Source organism: Armigeres subalbatus, chromosome 2, assembly GCF_024139115.2.
Source record: "Armigeres subalbatus isolate Guangzhou_Male chromosome 2, GZ_Asu_2, whole genome shotgun sequence".
NCBI lineage: Eukaryota > Metazoa > Arthropoda > Insecta > Diptera > Culicidae > Armigeres > Armigeres subalbatus.
The window spans coordinates 371,025,080-371,052,556 of record NC_085140.1 but is presented as its reverse complement, the minus strand read 5'-3'; the positions used below and the strand labels follow the sequence as shown (position 1 = coordinate 371,052,556).

General features: G+C 39.0%; 1 protein-coding gene across 6 annotated transcripts in view; it reads right to left on the bottom strand.

The window, feature by feature from the left end:
• Positions 1–3,329: 3,329 nt before the first annotated feature.
• Positions 3,330–27,477, bottom strand: part of LOC134213073 (tyrosine-protein kinase Btk) — a 337,863-nt gene continuing 313,715 nt past the window's right edge. For all 6 annotated transcript variants that reach the window (XM_062691623.1, XM_062691624.1, XM_062691627.1 and 3 more), the window contains 9 exons: positions 17,684–17,806; positions 16,976–17,056; positions 16,647–16,906; positions 16,389–16,582; positions 16,162–16,333; positions 15,924–16,092; positions 15,613–15,850; positions 15,407–15,540; positions 3,330–6,096 (listed from right to left, as the gene is read on the bottom strand). In XM_062691623.1, coding sequence (XP_062547607.1) covers positions 5,998–6,096; positions 15,407–15,540; positions 15,613–15,850; positions 15,924–16,092; positions 16,162–16,333; positions 16,389–16,582; positions 16,647–16,906; positions 16,976–17,056; positions 17,684–17,806 — 1,470 coding nt within the window. In that variant the 3' untranslated portion in view covers positions 3,330–5,997. The remainder of the gene's footprint in view (positions 6,097–15,406; positions 15,541–15,612; positions 15,851–15,923; positions 16,093–16,161; positions 16,334–16,388; positions 16,583–16,646; positions 16,907–16,975; positions 17,057–17,683; positions 17,807–27,477) is intronic.

Here is a 27,477-nt window from a genome sequence, read left to right as displayed (position 1 = left end):
TTAGTTCCAATTTTTAAATCCGGTATAAAATCCAATGTTTGTAACTATCGTTTGTACAATTGTTCGAAGCAATTGTTAATGAAAAAATATTTGTTCAAATTAAAAATCGAATCACATCTAAGCAACACGGTTTTTTTAAAGGTCGTTCGACAGCCACAAATCTAACAAAATTCGTTAATTATTCTTTGGATGCAATGGATAGTGGTCACCATGTAGAAGCCTTGTACACAGATTTTAGCAAAGCTTTTGATCGCGTTGATTTACCCATGCTTTTGTTCAAACTGCAGAAGATGGGAATTCAACCAAAACTTCTTCATTGGCTTGAATCGTATCTAACAAGTCGTGTTCAAATTGTAAGATACAAAGGAAAATTATCAACCCCAATACAAGCCTCTTCTGGAGTTCCTCAAGGATCTCATTTAGGTCCATTACTTTTTATTTTATTTGTAAATGACCTCCCTCTTGTGCTTCATAAATTGAATGTCTTAATATGCAGATGACATGAAACTTTTCCTAAAAATCAAAACTGTCGAGGATATCGATACATTCAAAGATGAAATATTGGTATTCCATACATGGCGTAAAAAAAGTCTTCTACAGTTGAATATAAAAAAATGCAACTTAATAACCTTCAGCAGAAAAAGAAACATACTCAGCGCAAATATTAGTTTTGATGATCAGAACGTAGTAAGAAGCAATAGAGTAAGAGATTTGGGAGTAATATTGGATTCAAAACTCACTTTCATCGATCATTATAACTTAATTGTAAGCAAATCCAACAACATGTTAGGTTTTATAAAACGATTCTGTTACAATTTTCAGGACCCATACACAATAAAAACACTATATACAGCTTATGTAAGGCCAATCTTAGAATATTGCAGCATAGTTTGGTCCCCATTTTCAGCTATTCATGCCAACAGAATTGAGTCAGTTCAAAAACAATTTTTATTATATGCACTACGAAAGTTAGGGTGGACCGAATTTCCATTGCCACCATATGTAGCTCGTTGTAAGCTCATCAATATCCATTCACTTGAATTGCTCGAGATTTAGCAATGGTAACTTTTATAAACAATATAGTTTCAAACAGAATTGACTCAACGGAGCTATTATCAAAACTTAATTTTTATGTTCCATTACGATCTTTACGTCAAATATTCTCCGTAAATTATCATCGAACAAACTATGCAAAATATGGCCCAATGAATCAAATGATGATCACTTATAATAAACATTGTGACACTATTGACTTATCGATGTCCAAAACACAGCTGAAATAGATCTTCTCTCGTATTATAAGCTAATGACACTTTACAATAAGTTTAAACAGTATCAACATTATTTAATGTTATTTAGAATAGTTAAGAATACAAATGTAAATAGGTCTACAATTATGATTGACGACTATAAATAAATAAATAAATAAACTAGGCGCAGCGTCTCTTGAAGATGGCTGGAGAGATATTCGATCCGCCATTGGTAGCACCGCAACCGCTGTACCAGGCGGGTTTTATGGGCGATCGCTCCACCACGGACCAGGTTATCGCCATTCGCCTTATGCCGCGAATAAAATGCATAAATGCCGCGAATACAACGTGCCCACGCATCATCTATTCAACGACTTCAAAGCCGCATATGATACAATCGATCGGGACCAGCTATGGCAGCTAAAGCACGAACACGGATTTCCGTATAAACTGACACGGTTGATCAAAGCGACGATGGATCGGGTGATGTGCGTAGCTCGAGTTTCAGGGGCATTCTCCAGTCCCTTCGAAACGCGCCGAGGGTTACAGCACACAGTGTTTTATTTCGTCATTTTCACGATCGAAATTCAAAAACTCGAAAAGTGTTGATTTTGGATATAGGGTTTGTTCACAGAAGTTTCAAGATATTTAGGAGCGCATCTTTCGATAAAAACAGTTTGATGATTAATCCCCCTAAAAGTGAGTCGAGAAAATTATGTTTCCACCAGAATGAGATAGCCACGTAGTGTCTTCCGCAAAGTTGTAGTAAATGTTAATACGAGCAACTTTGCTGAACATCCCGAGTTTCTATCTCTTATATATAACAAACTTAAGTCGTTTTATGTAAAAACCCCATTAAAATCTTATTTTACATTCTAACTCTTTCCAATGATTTTTCCCATTTTCCGTTTCTTCTACAAAGTTGTTAAACAAGCAAAACTACATGTTTTTGCTGAACGTTGTAACATTCCATCTCACATACAATAAAAGTTATCTTTGAATTATACATATTTTTAGAGGTATTCCACCTGTGATTACTCCCTTAATTGCAAAAAGTCGCAAATTTCTTCACGATATGCTGAAAATCGCTTATTTCATTTTCATACTGACATTGAAAACTTTTGTCGACAAGAGTCTTCTCAAATGCTGTGTTAAAAATTTGTAAACCTATGAAAAATCATAATATTTGAATAACTTTTGTTTTATAAGAGATAGCAAGTTACAATATTCAGCAAAAACTTATATTTCTGCTGGTTTGACAACTGTAGAAAAGATGACAAATGTGAAAAATCAGGGGGTTCAAGAGAATACAATGTGAGCCACTTGTAGTATTCCAACCGAAAACGGCTAAATGGAATCCGCTGTTGAATAGCGGTGCGACACTTCGTCTCTAAATTCGACCACAAACTGACGGTGCAGTCATTCCAAGTTTTATCGGTGGTGAAGAAATCGAGGTGGTAGAAGAATTTGCGTACTTGGGCTCACTGGTGACTGCCGAAAATGATTCCAGCAGAAAAATTCGGAGACGCATAGTGGCTGGAAATCGTACGTACTTTGGATTCCGCAAGACGTTTCGATCGAATAGAGTTCGCCGCCGTACCAAACTAACAATCTACAAAACGCTCATTAGACCGGTGGTCCTCTACGGACACGAGACCTGAACGATGCTCGTGGAAGACCAACGCGCACTTGGAGTTTTCGAAAGGAAAGTGCTGCGTACCATCTATGGTAAGGTGCAGATGGCGGACGGTACGTGGAGGAGGCGAATGAACCACGAGTTGCGAAAATCGGACGACTGCGGTGGGCCGGGCACGTAGCCAGAATGTCGGTCAGTAACCCGGTGAAAATGGTTCTCGACAACGATCCGACGGGAACAAGATGACAGGTGCGCAGGTGCGCAGTGGGCAAGGTGGATCGATCAGGTGGAAGCTGACTTGCGGATCCTCCGTAGACTGCGTAGTTGGCGACGTGTAGCCATGGACCGAACCGAATGGAGAAGACTCTTATATACCGCATAAATAATAATAATCGGCTTTCTTTCACATCTCTATCGACATCGTTTTACACTCAAGTTGTAACTATTTTTCATACAAGATATAATCTTCATTCGATTTTGTTTCATTCGTATTGGTTTAGTTGTGATTGCGAATAAAAGACATCCATCCATATTGTTTGTTGCTGTTGTTTTTCATTTTGTTGCTGTTACAATCCTGTTTTCTGTTTATACATACCAGGCGAGAAACGCCTGGCACGCATCGTACCACCATGCTCGGGTTAAGATATATTACTCTAACGGTTTCAATTTGATTTCCTTTTTTATCTCAATGATGAGAAATCCATACAGCAGTAGACTTGCTTTTCTTTTACGTAAAAACGATGTATAATATGATTCGAAAAATGTGGTATTCGACAATTCATCATGAGTACTCTGTTTTAGGTATAATGGTTTTTACCTTCTTTTGATTCAATAGCATGTTGCTCTTCTGTATCGGGATAGTCTCTCACTGGAACTATCGGTTGCTTCAAATCCTACGAATATTGACTCGATTTTAAATCCGTACAATTCTACGCTTATGTTTTAATAGGTTTATATGCTTGTTTGTGTGATTTTCTCTTTCTGCTATAATTTGCTTTGTTTAGTTTTAAACATTAAAGTCCTATACTCAAGTATTGTAAAAATGGCATTTCTTGATTTCTCTTGCATATTTGTGTTTTTTTTTCGAATACAAGCATTATTGAAATTCGTTAAATAATGCTAACTATCTCGTGCACATGAAACATGTAATCATGCGAATACGTTTGCTTTCATGTGACCCGTGGTCTAGTTATTGTTTTGTTTGTTGCTAACTGGAAGAAATGAATAATCAAATGATGATCTACATTTAAACAAAAAAAAACTTTTACGAGAAATGTACTTGAACTATGCATACACAAAAAATGATAAGCTCACTCAATTTATTCAGAATAAATGGCTTTAGTGATGGGAGACAGAACGAAGGAAAATCTGGTAAAGAAAACACTAGGATCGTCTAAAATAATGCATTCGATTCCGAGTAGACACAAACACGGTACAGTTAAATAAACATCTCTTAAAAGTAAACTAAAGATATTAAATATCACTTATGCTTTCTTGCTTCTGCTTCTCGTCACGTTATGACGTCTCCCTTACAAACTACCGTTTTCTACTAAATGTTTGCTCAAAAACTGAGAGATAATGCATTTTAACACCAGAAAATCAAGGTTTCCTAGAAAGTAAATACCAATTCGTAATATAAACATAGCTCTGCTTTTTTCTACTCTCATTGACGAACTTTGAGAACAAAATTCATTTTGCTCGTTCATATTGAACCACCAAAGCTTGGACGATTTGAAGATTCTGATCTAAACAAGCACAATATTGAGTAGGGTATTTCTAAACCGATTACCCTAATTTATATTAATAAAATGTTATTGGAAAGATTTGTAGATAACAATGATAAGAAAGTTACTCATTAACGTGCCATGGTCCACAGATACTGAATGTAATTATGTTTCTTAGAAAACAATGTTGAAAACCATCCACAATTAACGATTTAAAAATGCTGTAACCTTTACATTCTATCGTCAACCAACATACCTAGAAATTTGGGGTTTGAATGAAATTCACCGTACATAAAAAGAATAAAATTTATTGAAGCATTACAATAATGTTTAAATTAAACCAAAATGAGTTTCCTTGCTTTCCAAAAGACCTAGACTATCGGGTGTTAATACAAAATAAAAAAGTTCTAGTCATTGAGCGTTTGCTAAAACCCCAATTGAGGACTGGAAAAGACAAAAAATCTATTATCCGTGTTCCTTAGCTCATTCCGTGGACCAGATGACTCATCACTCATCGGTTATCCAAAACTCTTTTCTCCTAATCAATAATAGTCACAAAAATTATTGTATCTTTTTTGCTTATTCATGTTCCTTTTCGCTAACCAACTTGCTCCAATAACACTATCAGTTGGCAAATTGGGGGGGAAAACCTATTTTGATTTTGATTAACATTTGCATTTAGTGTGTGTATTAGTAACTGGCTCCACGATAACGCTTCCTATTTTGTGTGAACGGTTTTGTTGTGTGCATCAGTCAATGAATGTGTAACGAAAACTATAGGAATTTTGAAAAATATGAGAAGTTCGAGTTGCAAAGGAATGATTAAGTCCCTTCAATTTTAAACGATATCAGCACCGAAAAGGACTTCATACTGAAAGTTAGAATTACTGTAATAAACAGTTTTGTATAACACTTGAAGTTATGTAATATCTACTAGTAAAGTCTATTAACTGGAGTGTTTAAATTTTTTGCTCACGTCTGTTTCGACTTTTCTCAGTTGTTGGGAACTGCATTCAGTTTTGGCTATCGGTTTATGTACTGGGTGGTGGTGGTAGCGGTAGGAAACCGCATTTCTTCGCTATCTCAAAGATATGGTCAAGTTCACGCTTTGTTTTTGTGTAAGCGCACGATATCGGTCTTCATAATAATAAAGAAATGGACAAACTCACTATCGAATATCGTTCAGCAGTAGGATGCACGACGTATAGAGATGCTTTGAAAAGACAACAGAATTCCCTACTGACTCTAGGATAAAATTGGTATTTTTTTCATTCTTGTTCCATATGTGTATATTATATACGACGTATTTGTGTGTATGTGGGTGTGGCTGTGGGTCTATGTATTTGTGGTTGAAGATTGCAGAACTGCATTGCAGCAAGAGATTGGCTTAATCGGTGAGACCTTGAGCAACGGCTGCCAACTGATCCTTGAGTATCCGGAAGCCAGGTCTGTCCTCGGGGCCGTGGGACCAACACTTTTTCATCACCTGTAACCAAAGAAGTAGAAAATGTTAGAATATTTTCAAACACCGTACCTTCCAAACAAGTTCATATGGGAACTGTTATTCTGAATTAGTAGAATAAACAAATTGTTGGTCCAACATGATCGACATAAGCAATAATTGACCTTTCCCGTCAAACATTTTTATTCGCTCGATCGATTCTTTGGCATATTTAAAGTTAACTTTCCCAAAGAACTTATATTTTTTGACACCTATACTTGGAGGTTACTTAAAAACAAAAATCGAAAAAAAGCTGTTTTTTAGGATTTGCCGATTTTGAACGAACATCGGGTGAATTTTTCAGGCCGGTTCACACGTGCAGCACTTTTTCGGTTTTTGTTTTCTATTTAAAAAATAGTTTGATGCTTCACAAAATATGGGTTCTTAAATAAGCCGATTCTTCGGCTGAGACAATGAACCGAGAAACAATTTTTGACGGGAAAAGCCAATTCTCGTTGAAACCTGGTCATTATTTACATGACGTTCACAAAACAATTTTATAATCAATAAAAATGTTTGAAGCTCGATTTGTGCAATCGCACAACATGTGAAAGATTTAGTTTGAAAAATTTATTAGAGAGTAACCACTTCCTTCGGTGGGGTTTGAACCCACGAATTTAGTACGCTAGACAGGAGGATCGTTGCCAGATTTAGAACACGTTACTATAATCCAATTCAATGTTATACAATTAGTCTTTGGTTATACACTAACCGATGCTGCCAATCTGCAAGACAAAGAGAACTTCTACAGCCATCTAAATGCCGTTATTGGTAGAGTGATATCAAGGGTGACTTTGATGTGAATTTCGGATCCGATAGCTAAACCCACAGATAACAGCACGGTATACAGAAAACAAGGTACACACTCAGTTCAGCTCGGCATATTTTGATTCTTTTGCCGAGATTCGCACAGCCGAGCGCTCGGTTCGTGACTTACTGCTGATATCTCAGCTGAAAAATTAGTTTGTTTACTACGGCACTCAAAGGAGCCACCGTAAACATACGTACATTCAGCCGATATTCCAGCAAACGAACTTAAACCGAGATTTGCACAGCCGAGATCGGTGGAAAAATTTAAGTGTGTAGGCTCGTTAGAAAAATGAGACTTGGAATGTGACGCATGTGTAAGGATATAAACGGGAACCTTCTTACGAACGAGCGTGAGATGATCCAAAGGTGGCGGCAGCACTACGAAGAACACCTGAATGGCGATGTGGCAGACGAAGATGGCGGTATGATGATGGACCTGGGAGAACGCGCGCAGGACATAATTTTACCGGCTCCGGATCTCCAGGAAATCCAGGAGGAGATTGGACGGCTGAAGAACAACAAAGCCCCTGGGGTTGACCAACTACCAGGAGAGCTATTTTGTGACACGGTGGTGAGGCACTGGCTAGAGCGCTGCACTGGGTGATTACCAAGATTTGGGAGGAGGAAGTTTTGCCGCAGGAGTGGATGGAAGATGTCGTGTGTCCCATCTACAAAAGGGCGATAAATTGGATTGTAGCAACTACTGCGCAATCACATTGCTGAACGCCGCCTACAAGGTACTCTCCCAAATTTTATACCGTCGACTAGCACCAACTGCAAGGGAGTTCGTGGGGCAGTATCAGGCGGGTTTTATGGGCGAACGCTCCACCACGGACCAGGTGTTCGCCATTCGACAAGTACTGCAGAAATGCCGCGAATACAACGTGCCCACACATCATCTATTCATCGACTTCAAAGCCGCATATGATACAATCGATCGGGACCAGCTATGGCAGCTAATGCACGAACACGGTTTTCCGGATAAACTGACACGGTTGATCAAAGGATGGATCGGATGATGTGCGTAGTTCGAGTTTCAGGGGTATTCTCGAGTCCCTTTGAAACCCGCAGAGGGTTACGGCAAGGCGATGGTCTTTCGTGTCTGCTATTCAACATCGCTTTGGAAGGGTAATACGAAGAGCAGGGATTAACACGAATGGTACAATTTTCAATAAGTACGTCCAGCTATTTGGCTTCGCCGACGACATAGATATTATGGCACGTAACTTTGAGAAGATGGAGGAAGCCTACATCAGACTGAAGAGGGCAGCTAAGCGGATCGGACTAGTCATCAACAAGTCGAAGACGAAGTATATGATAGGAAGAGGTTCAAGAGAAGACAATGTGAGCCACCCACCGCGAGTTTGCATCGGTGGTGACGAAATCGAGGTGGTAAAAGAATTTGTGTACTTGGGCTCACTGGTGACTGCCGAAAATGACACCAGCAGAGTAATTCGGAGACGCATAGTGGCTGGAAATCGTACGTACTTTGGACTCCGCAAGACGCTCCGATCGAATAGAGTTCGCCGCCGTACCAAACTGACAATCTACAAAACGCTCATTAGACCGGTAGTCCTCTACGGACACGAGACCTGGACGATGCTCGTGGAAGACCAACGCGCACTTGGAGTTTTCGAAAGGAAAGTGCTGCGTACCATCTATGGTGGGGTGCAGATGGCGGACGGTACGTGGAGGAGGCGAATGAATCACGAGCTACATGGGCTGCTGGGAGAACCATCCATCGTTCACACTGCAAAAATTGGATGACTGCGGTGGGCCGGGCACATAGCCAGAATGTCGGACAGTAACCCGGTGAAATTGGATCTCGACAACGATCCGACGGGCACAAGAAGGCGAGGTGCGCAGCGGGCAAGGTGGGTCGATCAGGTGGAAGATGACTTGCGGACCCTCCGTAGACTGCGTGGTTGAAGACGTGTAGACATGGACCGAGTCGAATGGAGAAGACTCTTATATACCGCACAGGCCACTTCGACCTTAGTCTGAATAAATAATAATATGTGACGCATATTTTATCGCCACATGTTGGAGTACAAAAGTAAGCATGCTGCGACCGTATAGCATCGTCTCGGTCCAGCTTGTGCAAAGATAGCAGTGACGTCACATGTTTACATTCAAACTGAATGTTTACATACGTGATGAGCCTGCCTTGTTTTTTGTATGCCGTGGATAACAGATATTTAGGCTGGTATACCATAAGTGCAGTGGCACCGGGAGTGAGTGCGACAAGTAGGACATGTCCTACGCATGAAAATACCTGGGCAGGACAGTCGAAGCAGTGTCCTACCCATGATTATGGTAAAAATATACCATATGCGTAACTAAAATATCATTGCATAGCTCGACAACAGAGAAAACATTATTTGAACATTTACCCAAGCTAATCTAGGAAAATGTAGTCATGAAACTACTGTTCTGATGATAGTTTTTCATTATAGCACCCAAATGAGTGCAATAAGGGTGTTTGGGGGCTGGTCCTGCACCTCCGATGTGGACTGTATTTATTTGCCGGCGTTGCAAAAGCGATCCTTGGGGCTGAGTTGGACTTGGCTTTTATTCCAGGTGGATTTCGGGTAGTTCGCTTTGCGGGTTTGCTTCAGCAAATCTTTACACTTTAATACATTTACAGGGCTGGTAGCGATAAATGCCGTTCAAAATAGTGACTTAGTGACCAACGATGACGAAAAAAGTGCCAAATAGTGACTTTCAGATGTAGAAAAAGTGACCAAATAGTGACTTTTATATACATAGAGAGCTGAGTTGCATTAGCATTGTCACTGTGTAACTCGTAGTAGCTTGGAGACTAGTGATATCATGTTTTTCTTTTGAAATCCTTATCTAGAATACTATCAGAAATCCAGAAAAGACAAAAATTACAGTACCCATCATCACCGTAACTAGTGAGATGATGGAGGGAGCTTAGCAAGAGGCAACCGAATTAGGGATACTCTCATAAGTACCAAGAAGGCATTCGTGCTTATCAGTGGCGTAGCCACGGGGGTGGCTTTGGACATAAACCAGAGACAACATTTTTTTTCGAACATTCTCGAATTAAAAAAATGTTCAGAAAACCACAACCCCCCCCTCCCGGACCAATTTTCTGGCTACCAGTGGCGTAGCTTATAATTTCAACAACGATTTTCAAGCAAGCTCTGCAAGTTCTTTGATGATAATGTTTAACATAGGCACAAAGTTTTCGTAAAACTGCAACTTGTATATATGAAAATGGCAGAATTATATTTATAGCAAACCGTGTTCTACTCCCGTTCAAAACATATTGTCCCACCAAAATATGCTGCAGGAAAGTGCGAAAGAGTGCAAAAACGATGTTTTGGATTGTGCTTTCGCTAATTTCTATTCTATGTAGTTAAACGTGTGAGCATTTGTTTTGGCACGTTGAAAAATTAGCTCGGATCTTCGGTGAAAAAAGCAAAAAAATGATCTAAATAATTCCTAGACAGAAAATTATTTGAACTTACAGAAAAAATACGATTTTTCTAGCGGCCTAATAATTTAAGTACATATAGTGGTAAGCAAAATGAAGTGCCCATTTTCCGCTTTCATACAAAACGGTCAACTTTGGTTGCCCGTGAACCGATTTTACTAAAAATTTGATCAGAATTCAGATATAACATAAATTTTGCTATAGGGTATATGGCTCAAACCTTAGCCTATTATGCTGTGGTTGAGCACATTTATTGATTTAAATATTCATATATTGAATATCATACCGAAATTATGCCACCAAACGGCTTTCTTACTTTTGGTTATTACGCTAAGTATTCAAAAACAACAATAATGGTTCAAAATCTATCATTTAATCCATCAAAAGTTTCGTGCGAAATGCAATTTATATTCGGCCAATTTTCCTTATGTAGGTGTTGGTGTTGGATGCTTTTTCGACCCGTGAAATGCTAGTGCATTATTCACTGTAAATCGTTTGTATAAGCCGTAAGGTAGGTTATTATAATGTACTGCTTCAAGTGAAAATCGTCTGCCGAGTTTTGGCTACGAGTGTTCTAATATTGCTCATTGTGTGTGTTTTGGTTAATTGTGTCACTATACTAATGAAAATAGTGAATTTAACATGAATGCTAAAATAGTGTGATTGTTATCCGTTCATCTAATGTGCGAAAATAGGTAAGTCCATTCCAAAAACTACTTTATTGGGCAAAAGAAAAATCTCTTGCACTGCCTGCCTACTTAAGTGGTTGCTAACAAACCGAGTCAAAGCAATTTTCATGCAGATTTATTGCGTTTATCAGTTGAAGAAGTGCATGAATCTTGCGTAATATAAATAAAGTCGACACACTTTTTCAAAGAAGCATTAATAAATATCTACAAAACGTACAAAACTATGTATTATTGCTGAATTAATGATTAATTTGCGTGATGAGCCAACGTCGCATTCAGGCCTAACATTACATCCCGTTACCCTACCTTAGTTCCAACCATATTGTTCCACAGCGTGAAATAATATTACGGTGAAACCAGAACAATTTTTTTACGTAAAAATATGTTTTAAGGAGATTATACAATGAGTCCCGTGGTGAATTTAAAATTCACTACATGTTTTTTTATTCCCATATCCAAAAGTCCAAATCTTGCTAAATGATTCTCGTACAGTGCTGAAATTTAAATCGATTGTTCACCATAAATAAGGAAATGATTCTACCATTGTACCCCCATTTGGTGCGTAATGGTTTTTCAGCTCGTGCTCTTAAAAAAATACTTGAAAAAGCACTTTCCAAGATGGCTAATTTGCGGCTTTGTTGTATTATCACTATAATTATCTTGAATTCTTTAGGTTTTAGACTGATGACATGTTCACATGATACATCATTGAAGAATCACATTCCAAGGTAAAAATGCCTATATGTTATGTGCGTATGCATAAGCTTCGCTATGTGGGCTGCATGCAAGCCTCTCGATCCTGATTTTAATTGAAATCATTTTTCGTAAGGAGATTTCTTTGTGACGAACTTCCATGAGGCGTTTGATTGAAATTCTTACGTCCAGTTTTTCTCAGTGCAGAATTACTTCTGACATATCTTGTTTTTGTTTTCGAGACTATTAGTACAAAAAAACGATTTTAATTTACTTTCCGTTATCGACACCCTATTCTCCCTTACTTAAGGAGAGCTCGCTCGAAAACGGTGTTGTCATGCGATGCAGCTAAACCTATTTTCTTTATCTTAGCTACCTTAGGGTATTTACGCATTGTTCTCAGTACTCCTCAATTTTGAACTCAGCACTACGTATTTTAACAACCTTTATTCAGTAAGTAACCTGGTGATTTCCACAATATATTTGGAGCTTTTTTGGTGCAATTTCTCAGATTTAATATTTTGCTACCAGGTTTACATTTGATAATAATAGTAGGTAAAAAAGAATTTAATTTTGAACTTTTCTTACAATCGACGGCGCGAAAATGCGTGTTTCTGAAAAATAGTGATTTTAGTGACTTTTGAATGCAAATAGTGACTTTTTAGTGACTAGGCTGAAAATAGTAACCAAGTTACTAAAAAGTGACTCGCTACCAGCCCTGCATTTATTTTGTCCAACACACATTAAACGTCAACATTGGTTTTATAAACAACACTTAAAGCATAGCTGACCAAACGTACCATATTTAACGTGACAGTCTCGGTTTTTAGCCTTTATTGTGGGGTCCCGTCGTAATCTAAAAAATCCCTAATTTGTCCCGTTTTTCAATGATTCTTCCAAGGAGCTTCAACATATTATTCAAACAAATTCAATAGTTTAGGCAGAAATCTTGAATCAAATACATAGAGAGTGTTTTTGTGTGTCTTTTTTATAGAGATTTGCAGCCCTCGGCTGACCCATCTCTCAACAAAGAAAGTGGACGGAACCCATTAAAAAATGTGAAATGTTATGTTATTGGTGTTGCTGTTTATATTTTCATTTTCGACATTTCTTAAGGTTTTTAACAGTAAATGACAATAGGTGCTTCTCCGGGAGATTTTTTCATACAGCTTCATTTCAATGATTTTTTCTTTGCTTATTCCGGAGGCATTAAAAAAGTCGAGTCAAGTACGAGACACTGGAGACGGTCTCACAGTTGAGGTCGAAATACGTATCTGTAAAGATAACAAAACGTAGTGGAATTAAACGGAAAGTACTAAACTCGTCTTAGACAGTTGAAGGCATTCCACTAAAAGCGTATTTAAACGTTTTTTTTTTCATTAAAATTCGGCCAATTTCATCAGTGACGGAACGGAATTGGTAATTTGATAGGCAAGTAGGTATTTCTTGAGAATCAAGTCACACCTCAACATCAGTTGAATGAATTGCAGAGACAGACATTCTAATTTCAGATTAAGTTAATTTTCGATTATTCTTTTAGAATCTCCCGATGCAGGTAATTTTATATTTTTTTTCAAATCTGCTTTACCTTATATTTTCCAATCATTTGATTCTTTTCGAAACATCAATAACTCATTCAAAGTCTTTCTGAATATTTCAAAATCATCCACTTTAAAAAAACGACGACGTGGAAAAATAATGTATAAATCAACTGAACAAAATCGATCATATTATTTGATTATACAACATACCCATATAGCCAGAAATCGACCATCTTAGAAACCACGTACTTTTTCCAGTATTTTTTCAAGAGCACGAGTTGAAAGAACCGTTACGTGCATAGAGCTGAAACAATGGTAGATCATTTTGCTTACTTCAGCTGAATAATCGACTTCAATTTCAGCACTGTACGAAAATTACTAAAGTAGGCCAAATTCTAGTTGGAATGTAGAGACATTGAAGAAGAAGAAGAAGAAGCCAGATTTAAAATACATATCGGCGGAAATCTCCGAAAGTCCGAGCAGTAAACCAGGCTATAAATTAACCAGGATTTTTCTTTTACTTTTCGCGAAGAAATTGCATGAGTCCCATAAGTCTTTCTGGGAACCACATAGGAACAATATAATTAGGCAAGATTCTCGAGGTGTGAGGCTACTTTAAGCGTCATTTAAATCAATTTCGATCAAAAAGGACTATGAATTGATTAGATTTGACATTCATTCTCGTACGCCAACCGTATTTAAGTTACATTTTATTAATGTTCTTCCCTTGTTGAGATTCTTGTTAGGGGTCGTACACTAATCACGTAAGCACTTATGGGGGAAGGGGGTTTCGGCGATTTTCACAAATAAAAATTGATTTGTATGGGAAAAACCCTACAGGGGGAGGGGGTTGAAAAACCCAGAAAAATTGCTTACGTAATTAGTGTACGGCCCCTTATTCTTATCCGCAGATTTTTACCCACTTATATTCATATAAAAGGGATTTGACACAGGTAATCAATAATCCCACCCTATTGCTCTTTTCGCATTTGTCTTTTGACATTTTTTCGTAAAAATATTTTTTTCAAACCTCTAATGCCCAAAACCGGCCTTAGACGCGGTTGTTCGGCTATTTTTTTTTTTTGTTAATTTCAATTATTCAGGATTGGAAAAGTTTTTGATATTGGTCAATATTAATATTCTTAAATTATGAGTAAGAGTAGATTAAAATAAAATTCGAAAAGTCCACATTTTTTTAAATATTGAAAAATGCGTAATTTTTTGTTCCTTCGTGTTTTTGTCCGCAACCCTTTCAAGAATGAAATATTTGTAGTCAAGTATTTATACACGACAGACTAAATATATTAAAAGGATTTGGAGGTGAATGATTCTCTCCTAAATTTTTCTCTACTTCTTACATATTCTTTCGATTTTGTTATTTCTTTCCATTCTGCAGGTAATATGCCTCAAACTGCATCGTGAACAAAGTACCTACGTGCATTTTGCAGAAGCGATTTCACCATTGAAATAATATTAAGATTATGACTTGACATTTTGCGAAAAAAAATCAGATATTTAAAAAAATACAAAATCCAAATTTGTGTTGAATTTAACAGGACCTCCCCTTAAGGCAGTATCCTGTTTTTCTTAGGAACTCCATCTGAAATACTAGGAATTTCTTTGAAACGAATTTCATCGGAAATACCTTCAAAAACCTATGGAAAATCATAGCCGTAAGGATCATTGTTCCGATGTACAAATACAGAATATTCAATTGATGTGTGGAATGCTTCATTTTTCCATAAAGGCGATAGAGACTCATTTACACAGAAATCATCGAGAGTGTTTGTGAATAAAAAGTCCAAATAACAATTTTGTCGATTTTTCACATGATTAATTTGACTTCCGTAGAGTCAAGTACGAGACACTAAAGACGACCTTACAGTTGAGGTCGAAACACGTATATGTAAAAGTAATACGAATTGGTGGAATTAAATGGAATTGTGCTAAACTCGTCTTATGACAGTGAAAACATTCCACTAAAAAAACTAAATAATTTTCATGCAAAGCTGCTAAATCAAAAACTGTTCCTGGAGATATTCTTCAAGAAACTGTTTTACGTTCATCTATTTCAATATTTTTCCTAATTGGGTACTTACGTCGTAAATTTCCTTTGCACATGCTTTGGGTTTTTCTAGAATAATTCCTCGCTGAACGCGTTCCACCACTTCCGTATTCTTTAGGCGACCGTAGGGCATCTTTCCGCACGTGAACACCTCCCACATTAGAACACCTAAAAAAATGATCATGCAAACCATTTCAAAGAACCATTTTTTGTATGGGGACTATGAAATCTTATTCTTACCGTACGCCCAAACATCACTCTTGGACGAGAATCGGGTGTAGTTCAGTACCTCTGGTGGAGCCCACTTGATCGGGAACTTGGTACCGCCAGAACTGGTGTATTGGTCGTCGAGCACGTACCGGGCCAATCCAAAATCGGCCACTTTGACGGTGTTCTCCGATCCAACCAGACAGTTACGCGCGGCCAAATCCCTATGGATGTAGTTGTGTCGTTCGAGATAAGACATTCCTTTGCAGACCTGTTCGATTGGAAGGAAAAAAAATATTTATTGTAATTTATTTTCATGAGAATTAAAAGCTCTCGTGATTTACCTGTATGCACATATCGAGCAGGAGACCCATGTTTCCGATCAACGACTGCTCATGTCTTCGCAGATAGTTGAGAAGGGAACCATGTTTCATGTACTCGGTGATGATGTAGATGGGTCGGTGCTTGGAGCATACGCCGTACAGTTGTACCAGATTCGGGTGCTGGAGTTTTCTGTGTGAATGAATGGATTGCATTGAATATTTCGTCACAAATTGGAAAAAAAAGTTAAGTTAAACTCACGTCATAACTTTTGCTTCCTCGATGAAATCGTCCTCGGACATGGTTCCGACCTTCATCATTTTGACGGCCGTATCGATGGAACCACGCCACTTGGCTCGTCTTACGACGCCAAACTGGCCGGAACCCAACTCCTCCAAAATCATCAGTTCCGAGGGATGGATTTCCCATTTGTCTTTAAAAATTAGGAAATGAGCCATGTTGCATATTTGAATACTTTGTTTACCTACCATGAGATAGACCGGCAGTTGGCGGCACTGGCCGATCGCAGGGGGAAGTCTTCAGTCTGCACGCCAGACCACCGGAGTTGTGCCGGTGGTAGTTGATCAAATCCGGAATCGATTCACAGCAATGCTTCTCCGAGAGGTAGAACTCACTGCGTGCATTTTGTTTGATGTGGTAGTGTTTTACATGGGATTGGGGTCTGAACAGAAAAGACTTACTTCAGTTCTAAATATTCAAGAATAATTTCATTACCATCAACTCACACTTTGGTATGTAGCGATAGAGTGTAGAGGCCCTTGGTAGATGACTTTCTCACCACGAAGCAACCTTCTTTGTCGTTTTGTTTGAGCAACGACTCAGCTCTCTGGCGGGACATGTCCCCCACGTACCAGTCATATTTTTGCAATCCAAGCAATTCTTTCTCCTTGACGTAGTTGCTGGGAATGTATCCAATGGTACCGTGCTGATCTTTTACTTTCCACCAGTGCTCCTGGGAGTCATCGATCACCTCGTATTCGGCGTTCTGAATAGGTGAAATATTAATTAACCGGAAACAGTAAAGCAAAGCAAATGAAATAAAAAGCATTCTTACCTTTTCCAGCGATAAATCGCCACTTTCGATTGCCTTGAAGGGGTACAGTGCTACCACGATCTTGACCCGAGGCGAGACATCCTTATGAGGAGAAGCAAGAAGAAAAAAGACAAATAAAAACAATCATTAATTAGCCGAAAATTTAATCGCTCCGCGTTCTCAATTAAGTCCATCAGTGCGAGACAAAGTTCCAGACTGTCATTTCCGGTGTTGGAAAGGAATGTTTTTTTAATACCTATACAGGATCACTTCGGTCGCAAAGTTCGTAAAATGTGATAGGTTTAATAATTCATAATAGATCTAAATTCATTAATTGCTAAATTCCTCAGTTCAATCATTTGAGTTGTGTATTCATTTTGGGATATTCAAGTAACCTTTCACATTCGAGCACGATTCATTAATTTTAGTTAGCAAAACTTTAACATTCCCCACTGTGATTGTGACAATTAAATTCTGCGGCGTATGTTGCAATTATGTGAGCCAAGCTCCTGTGAATGCACTTTGGTTATGTGGATGACTCTCGCAACCATTTCAGAAGTCATCGTCACGGGAAAGAAGCATTAAATTTGAATATAAATTAAATTAGCTAACGAAAGAAAACCGCGTCACAATGCACCTGATGACAACCAGTTTCTCCAAGATCCACAATATTGTAGCATGACTGACATGAAACGTCTACGCGGCCGCCCCTGTACGGAGTACACCTACCTTAGCCTTTGAATTTGGTGTTCCGGGCGTTGCAGTCGGACCACCGGGCATATTTAGCTCGCCTCCGTTCGTATGATGACCTGCACCGTTGATGGACGCCGTTTTGAATGAGTGTGTGGGGGACTGAAATGAAAGATCCGGTGATAGAAAATTAGATTGTTGCATTGTATGGAAATGTGCACTTCATGAGTTATTAGGGGAAAAAATATATATGCTAAATGCGACCGAAACAATTCTACAAATAGTTGGTTCTTAAGTCTTGCATTTTTTCACATTTTGTAAGCTTCTTATTGTCTATGTTCATTTAGGGTCATGACATTTCAGGTAGCGAGTTTCTTATCATAGTCCTTATTTTATTGCCAGATATAACGTTATCTTTTTCTTCTTTCTCCATTTTTCGTGGTATGTAAGACTTCAGTAAGCTACCTTACCAGGGTCTCGTTACCTTGTAAGTTTTGTAAGCAGATTCACTAAAAACAACCACAGGGACAATTTGCTTTTAGCCATTGAATTATTTCAGTAAATCGTTATCTATGAATCGTGACGATGTAATAGGGTAAGCGAAAATAGTTTTGATTTTTTCGCTTAATTTTACTTGCTGTATGTAGACCAGAGTTGAAACACGCTGAAAGCGCCACATAAAGTGTGAAAATGTAACCATGCGAAAGAATTAGTATTTTACTGAAGTGTTGTATGAATGAATTTATTACTTTTCTAGTGTAAAATAAATGAAATTTGTTTAACGTTACAAATCCCACTTTTTTAAAACGAAAATAGAAATCTTTTTGGCTTCAACTTTTTTGTCTTCCAACATTTTTTCGCAACTTTCACAAAAAAGCGAACTTTATTCAAATTTCAGGGACTTTATAGATTTCTAGAATTGGCCACTTAGCTCCGGAGTTAAAATTGGTTTTAGCTTTTGTTTTGACCATTTTCCAGAACGGGATCAGTACAAAAGGCCGAACCACAGAAGGCCGAATCACAAAAGGCCGAAAATGTTCTAGCATACCACAAAAGGCCGAAAACCCAGAAGGCCGAATCTCAAAAGGCCGAATCATTACAAAAGTTTCAATCTTTCAACCAAGAGAACTTGGAATACTCACAAATTTACGTTTACTTTTATTATGCTACCCCATTAAGAAAAACTTGTTCACGTGTTTTGCAACTACTAGCAGAGATCTAATCAATCTTATTCAGTTGAGGTATTTAACGTTAGTTCAACGTCGAAACTCAATCTTTCAATTGAAAGAAGTTGTATGACGGTGTTTACAGAGTCAATTTGAATCCTTATATATTCCAAAATAGATCAATTTTCATTGCAGTAATGAAAGGATGAACATACCTGAACACTGTATACGTTTAAATATTAGCACTTTAAATTAACGGAGTAATCCAAGTGCTATCTTTTTTCTTCCTTTGGTGATGTAGTAATCATTATCAGTAGTATTGGGAAAAGTTAAATCTGCAAGAATGCAGAATAGAATTGCCGATTTGCATCAATGTAGGAGTTGTGCGCTTCATGACGCATGGTTGTGCTAATGATGCGCACTACTCATGATCTAATTGCGACATCAGAAGCTAAACAAAATCGGCTTTTCCAATTATTATGCTTCTAACTAAAAGCTGTATAACTTACGCTAACGCGGTGTTCTTAAATGTATTTCATTTTCTCCCAATTTAATAGAAACTGACTTCACAAGACTTCACTGAGAAATCACAAAATAATTAATTATATTAAGTATTTGAATAAAAAAAAGTCTGAATGAAATCGGCAGACCAACAAAGTCTGTTGGTCTGTCGATTTCATTCGGCCTTTTGTGGTTTCGGCCTTTTTTGCTTTCGACCTTGTGTAATTCGGCCATTCGTGATTCGGCCTTTTGTGATTCGGCATTTCGTAGTAGACCCTCATTCGATTAACTATTGCTTATTCTCCATTGAATACAAAAAACAAAACAAGATAAATACTCAACATGGACACACTTAATCCCCCACAGTTTGGACACACTTGATCCCGATATTGCATATATTAAGGCGTTTGTTGTATACCGTCGCATATTATAGTAGAAGCATAAGTATTAGAACGCTAGTGGCACTGTAGTCATTAAAAGCATTTTTCCAAAATATGCTTCCACAAGCCTAACTTGGCCGTTAATTATGCATCATGCTGTAGTACATGTTTTGTTTCATCATCAACATTGGCTTGACACTTGTAGTACCGGTACTTTGGCTGCCAGATCAAAGGGACCTAGATGTTAGTCACGCGAACAGGAACGACATTAGCAATCTAATACTTATGCATCTACTCATATTATTGTACTGTCTGTAACTAATTGATCTGTTAAAATTCTATTCTAATTAAAAAGTATAAATACATTTTATTTCTCTTTAATTAATCAATCAGACAATGCACGCGCCATTTGAATTTCTCAATAGCCTTATTTCATTAACCAGAACAAAGTGTAGTTGAACATACTTAGTTTTGATTAGTTTTATTAAATGTATTTGAACATTATTTTCAATGAAAAAGAGTGTAAATTATGCTTTGAAAATACTCAACAAATCACAGGGCTTAAAATCAGTATTGTTCGATCTGGTATTAATTTATTTTTTTTCGTTTGAACTAGGAGAAGTTTGCTTACAATCACCATTTATTTGTAAATCTTCTTAAAGAATTTTTAATAATAGGCTCATTCAACATCTTTTGGTCAATCGTTTAAGAGAAATCGCATTTGTGTAATAATAACACGCACTACAAAAATGATGATGCGTGATAGTACCATATTGATGTATGAAGCCATCATCCTGGTATGATCACGGTTGTGGTATTGGTAGTAGTCTGGCAATCTCGAGAGGGAGGCATTAATGGGTCAAATAGAGGTGAGAATGGGTAACTGTTTCAGCTACTTAGAATGCTTGTAGAATAGATTGAATGCATCTGAGGGCAAGAAGACCAAAATATAAGAGACCTTTTTGAACAACTTTGCTCTACTACCACTAGACTGCGGGTGAGACCGATGACTCATTCTCACCCCCACCTATTGTCACCCCCGATGGCGGTACCACAGTCTTTTTTTCATTGGTCCCAAAACAGGTACTCAGGGATGGCCATGGCATTTGCAGTGTGGCCAATTTTCAGAGATTTAATAGAATAATTAGATTTTTAAATTACAAAGATATATTTATGTATCGATCAACCATTTTTGGTATCATAACTGTATCAATCACAAAGAGAGATCCTCTTGGAAACATCATGGTTGTCGTGATATGACCACTGTCTTTTAGTGGAGTGAATGGTTAGAAAGAAAAGTGGAGTTAGTGGAGAAAATGGCCAATTTTGTTGCTATAGCAGACATTCTATCTGTCACTATTACTCTATTCGAGAACAAGGGATCAAGTCTCCCGCAAGTTTTGAAAATGTCAAATGTTCTATCTTTCGGCAAAATCGATTTTTCGGTAACTAATAATTGCTGAAACAAGCAATTCCCTGGGGGAAGGCCAAATTCGCCATTCGATGGAGCGCCATGTCACACGTCCAATCGACCCAACAATGGCTGAAGAACAACATGATATTTTGGTCGGAAGATTTGTGACCCCCTAGCAGTCTGGATCTTAATCCGTTGGGTTAGACGATTGGGGTGTATGTTGAAGCACGAGCCTGCAAACCATCGCACCCTTGTGTGAAGACCCTAACGTCAGCCATAATATGCACATGGTAGCCGATGTCGGAACACTAGGTTCGAAAAGCGCATTCTAGCTCCGGTATCGTCTTGAGGATACTATTAGGGGTCGCACACTAATTATGTAAGCACTTATGGATAGTGATGGGCAAAATGGTTCAATTAAGTGAGCGGCTCAGAGCCAAGCATTCACTTGAATGAGCTGACTCATTTGAAAGGCTCGTTGACATATTAATTTTTGCAAATGAAGCATAAAAGCAAACTGTTTTATGATGTCTTGTATATTCAACTGTGTTTTTATTGATGTTGAAGTACTTGTTTATAAATACAAATTCGTTTAGTCAAAAGTTCGTCTAAACCCTTGTACATTTAGGGTCCGTCTCATTTAAAGAATTAAGCTGAAAAGTGACAGTTTGAAAATTAAAAAATCATCCGGCAATAAGAATGGTTGGTGCTACCTAGCAATTCCAATAAGACATCGATGAAGAACTACCCAACTATCATTTGCAGTGAACAAGGCACGTCAATTCTATGACTGCCGCTAATTTTAATTTTTAAATTATCTACAAATCTCCATATCACCTAATCAAGCCTCCAAGCAGTTCATAACAAAGTTTCTTGATGATTTTCGATGATTTCGTGAATGTAACATCACACCACGGGGATCTTGCCCTTGGATTTTGTTCCCCGATAATGAAAGAATACGGACTGATTTTACGGCGACGACTCTTAGCGCGAAACAACGGACACGAATAGGAACATGGAACGTTTTAACCCTAGCCCAGCAGGGTAAATTGGCTCAACTTGCCAATGAGACACGCCGCATGAAGCTTGAGATCCTGGGACTGAGTGAAGTCCGTTGGCCAAACTTTGGACTCTGGTTTACGAGGTGAACACGCTCCCCAGCATCGCGGAGTTGGCTTCCTACTAAGCGCTCAGGCATACTCTGCGCTTATGAAGTGGGAACCTATAAGTGAAAGGATAATCGTTGCCAGATTTAGAACACGGGTCCGAAACCTTAGTATAGTCCAATGTTATGCACCAACGGATGCTGCCGATCTGAAGACAAAGAGAACTTCTACAGTCAACTCAATGCCGTCGTAGATAGAATTCCGTAGGGTGATATCAAGATCTGTTTGGGCGACTTCAATGCGAAGATCGGATCCGACAACTCGAACCATGAGCGCATTATGGGACGCCATGGTCTCGTAGAAATTAGCGAAAACGGAGAGCTGTTCGCAGAATTTTGTGGTAATAACGACATGGTGATCGGGGGATCGCTCTTCCCTCATCGACCGGTTCACAAGGTCACGTGGGTCTCCCGTGACGGCTTTACAGAAAATCAAATCGACCACATCTGCATCAGCCGAAAATGGAAACGGAGCCTTCCTGATGTACGGGTTAAACGTAGTGCCGATATCGCGTCTGATCATCACCTCCTCATCGGCGAAATACGCCTGCGCATTGCGCGGATTCGTCGGCAGGAGGAAAGAGTTGGACGACGATTCAACACACGCCGACTGGAAGATGCCACGGTGAAACGGTCCTTCGTTGAAGAACTGGAGACGCGTGCTGCAGATATTCCGGAAGGTGGCAGCGTGGAAGATCAATGGACCGCCATCAAGAATGCCTTCATCGCCACCAGCGAGAACAATCTGGGCGAACTACGCACCCAGAGAAAACAATGGATCATCGATGCGACCTGGAGGAAGATAGAGGAGCGAAGAGAAGCCAATGCCGCGATAGAGCGATCGAAAACCAGAGGAGCCAAAGTCTTAGCCCGTCAACGATATGCGGCTCTTGAGAAGGAAGTAAAACGCTCATGTCGACGGGACAAGCGAGCGTGGGCAGACTCTCTGGCCGACGAAGGAGAGAGAGCCGCCGCAACCGGGGACATTCGCCTCCTCTACGATATCTACGACGCTTAAGCGAGGCGAAGATGAATGCAACGATGCCTGTGAAAGACGCGAATGATCAGTTATTGACCGACCCAACTGACCAGCTGAAACGCTGGTTCGAGCACTTCGAACAACTTTTTCAAGTGCCAGCCAGGCCATCACCACCTCGGCATGATCTGCCTAGGATCCGACGTATAACACGCGTCAATACCGTCATTGCTAGAGATTCAAACAGCCATCCAAAGCATGAAATCGAATAAAGCCCCAGGGGTCGACCGCATATCAGCCGAGATGCTCAAAGCTGACCCCATGACATCCGCTCAACTACTGCATCGTTTATTTCGTAATATCTGGGACACCACAACTTTCCCGGTCGACTGGATGCAAGGTATCTTAGTGAAGGTGCCCAAAAAGGGTGACCTGACTGTATGCGATAACTGGCGAGGCATTATGTTGTTGTGTACCGTTCTCAAAGTTCTGTGCAAAATTATCCTAGCCAGGATTCAAGAGAAGATCGATGCGACTCTCCGGCAGCAAGCCGGATTCCGTGCCGGAAGATCCTGTGTGGACCATATTGTCACGCTCCGCATCATTCTGGAGCAGGTCAACGAATCCCAAGAGTCCCTTTACTTGGTATTCATTGACTACGAAAAAGCTTTCGACCGTCTCAATCACGAGAATATGTGGGGCACCATGAGACGCAAGGGGGTTCCTGAGAAAATCATCGGCCTCATCGAAGCACAGTACGAGGACTTTTCGTGTAGAGTGCTGCACAATGGGGTCCTGTGTGACCCTATCCGGGTCGTAGCTGGTGTGAGGCAAGGATGTATTCTATCACCGTTACTGTTCCTCATCGTAATCGATGAGATTCTGGTAGATGCGATTGACCGTGAACCAAACCGCGGGTTGTTATGGCAGCCTATAACCATAGAGCACCTTAACGACTTCGAACTGGCTGTTGACGTTGCACTCCTCGCGCAACGGCTCTCTGATATGCAGAGTAAGCTCAACGACCTTGCCGAGCAACTTGTCAACAAAACCAAATCGTTGGATGTAAACACGGTGACTCCTTCCAGTTTCACAGTAGCCGGGCAACCAGTGGAGAATGTTGAAAGCTTCCAATATCTTGGTAGCCAAATGGCGTCATATGGCGGTACCAAGATCGACATAGGCGCACGGATCAAGAAAGCAAGGTCTGCCTTTGCAAGTTTAAGAAATATCTGAAAAATCAGGCAGATAAGTGAACGCACCAAAATACGAATTTTCAACTCTAACGTGAAGTCTGTGTCTGTTATACGCTAGCGAAACATGGTGTGTATCAGTGGAGAACACTCAACGGCTGCAGGTGTTCATTAACAGATGCCTGCGGTATATAATTCGGGCCTGGTGGCCTCACAACTGGATCTCAAACAACGAGCTCCATCGTCGTTGTCACCAGAGGCCGATAGCAACAGAAATTCGGGATCGAAAGTGGGGTTGGGTCGGCCACACTCTACGTAGGGGCGGAAACGAAATCTGTAAACAAGCATTAGACTGGAACCCAGCGGGACATCGCAGCAGAGGCAGACCCAGAGGCTCATGGCGGCGAAGCCTCAATAAAGAAATAAAAGAAGTCGACCGAAATCTAACCTGGCAACAGGTTAAAGCGATAGCCGGGCAACGCTCAGGATGGAGATCTTTCAAGTCGGCCCTTTGCACCACCGGAGGTGTACAGGATCCATAAGTAAGTAAGTAAATATTTTCAAAACGGCAGGATGAAGGCTTTTGATAGAGTTCTGACACAGAGAATCGAAATTCCGGTCTGTATTTTAACATGGGAGCTAAAACTGTTCCAGAAAATAATGTCTTATCCCTGGAATCGCTACTGACCGCCAGAGAAACGTAAGATTTTACTCAATAAAACTCGTAAAAATTTAACTCAATCTACTCAATAGCTAATAATTGAGAGTATGTTCTTATATCACAGCAGTACATGTACAAATCGGTGGATAATTTTCCAGAAATAAATAGTGGTTCCATTGATGAATCTGCAGCCATTTTTGAGAGAATACGATTCACTATAATAATTCCAAAAGTGTTGCTAAAATTTAGTCGTAAGAAAATGTTCAAGTCCGCAGAGGGAATCGAACCCAGCCACTTCAAGCACTCCGATTGGTGGCAACGCGTTTTACCGCTGAGTAGGAAAACGGATCCCACTTCATCTCATAGCTCCTATTTCCATCCCATCAAAAACAAAGCAATGGAAAAAAAATTGGTTTCTTTATTATTTTTGTGATTTTTTTTCAGCAGTGAGCACGCATGTTGACGAAAAGAAGCGACGAATTTGGTGCCGTATTTCTTTGTTTAGCGATGAGATGGATATATGTACAGTGGAATGGAGATCGAAACAGTTCCCCTATTTCCTAATAAATTCTAAAAGTCATAGATTCTGCAATTTTTTTCAGGTAACTTTGAAGTTATTAAAAAATTGTATCTAAACCGTATAGTTTTGCATGGAACTGTGAAAGATGAATCGAAAAGTTGTTCAAATCATCGTATATAATTTGTATAGTCCAAACTCAACTAAAATCCTTCGAGTTTCGCATAGCAGTATATTCGAAAAATAAATGCCGAAGAACATATGCAATCAAACATTTTGTTAGCGGAAACGTAATGTTCATACCAGGATCAGCACTGCGGAAAAAAACATGTTCTAAATTTTACATGAATCTCCAAAGTCTTGTCGAAAACTCGAGATTCAATAAATTTGTAAATAGTAAAGAGCTAATTACCCGTAGTTTTGGTCCGTATTTCACGTGTCTTATGCACTGAAATCTAAATATACTCTGTTACTCAGTTCTTTTTTTCGCTAATAGAATTTCTACTCGGTAAAAATGTGTTTTGGGATCTCCAGTTAGTCTTGCGAGCAAATGTGTAGGATTGCCAATCCGGAGATGGTTATTTCCATTACCGGTCCAGTCTAGTATGTTTTCGGGTGGAAAACAATGTTGAATACCTGGGTATAGTGTATCTATTGTACTTGCCACATAAGATACATACTCAAGCAATGAAAAGGATATAAAAAAGCTTTCAATTAGAAAATAAGGAAATGCTAATAGAACACTAACTTGAAAAGCAAGTCAAGTTCCTATTGGAAGAAAAAGAAGAAAAAGGTGTTCACTTAAACAAATGGGAAAACTAAACACCTTTTTTTACTGAAAGCTTCTATTTAGACAAGAGCTCAAATTTTCAGAGCAAAATATCTTGATCACTGTAAGCAATATGAAAGGGTACTACTCAAGAAGAAGGTAGAGAACCGCCGCTCTATCATGACCATTTTATACTGAAATCAGCGTTTAAGCTATTTTCGAAGGTACAGAGTTTTCTTTAGAAGGAGTAACAGACAGTTTCTATGTTTTTTCTTAGTCTGAATAAATCCGATGTTAATTACTGCCACCCAGAACTTTAAATAATCGAATGTTTTTGGTGAAGCCCATCGGCATTGTTTGTCACCCTCACATCTTAACTTATTTATCTTAAGCTGAACATTTTCAATTTCCAATCGAATATCAGTCCATGAGTAGGTTAAATTCAGATTTCGTAAACTAATAAATTACTGTGAAACTCAATACTTATATACCAGTCATATGAGTGAATATTTAAAGAAGAAAACTGATCGTCATTCTATGTTTTGAATAGTCAAGCGATGGTTGTCAATATTTAGGCCGAAGTTTCTAGAACATAGCATATACCCTACTTCGTAAGGTGAATATTTTATGCTCTAGTGCCAACCAACTTACTGTAAAGTTATGTTTTTCTTGGTCCGACTAGGTCCAATAGCGATCCCGAACATCGATCAACCTGGATTTCATAGAACTAACTAAGCTCACTCCAGAGTTGATCCGAGTAGAACACACCAGCTTTGGATTTTTCTTGCTCGAATAAGCCCGATGACAATTCCGGCCATAAACCAACCCACTCCAAAATTGGGTTGTTTTGGAATAAAGATAGTTATAGAATAGATCTTTCAGCATGGTGTTATAAATCATCACCAAAAGTTAGCTAAAAATTAGCTGATTCAACACATCCGTTACGATTGGATAAGTTCTCCAACAAAAAAATAACCTTCCACAGAACCTCGCGATATTCGATACTTTTTCTTTCGGCTTTTTATTGGTTCGGATACCCATTTAAAATATGTTTGCCATAAGTTTGCTCCCGCTCCTGCGAAGATCTTCAA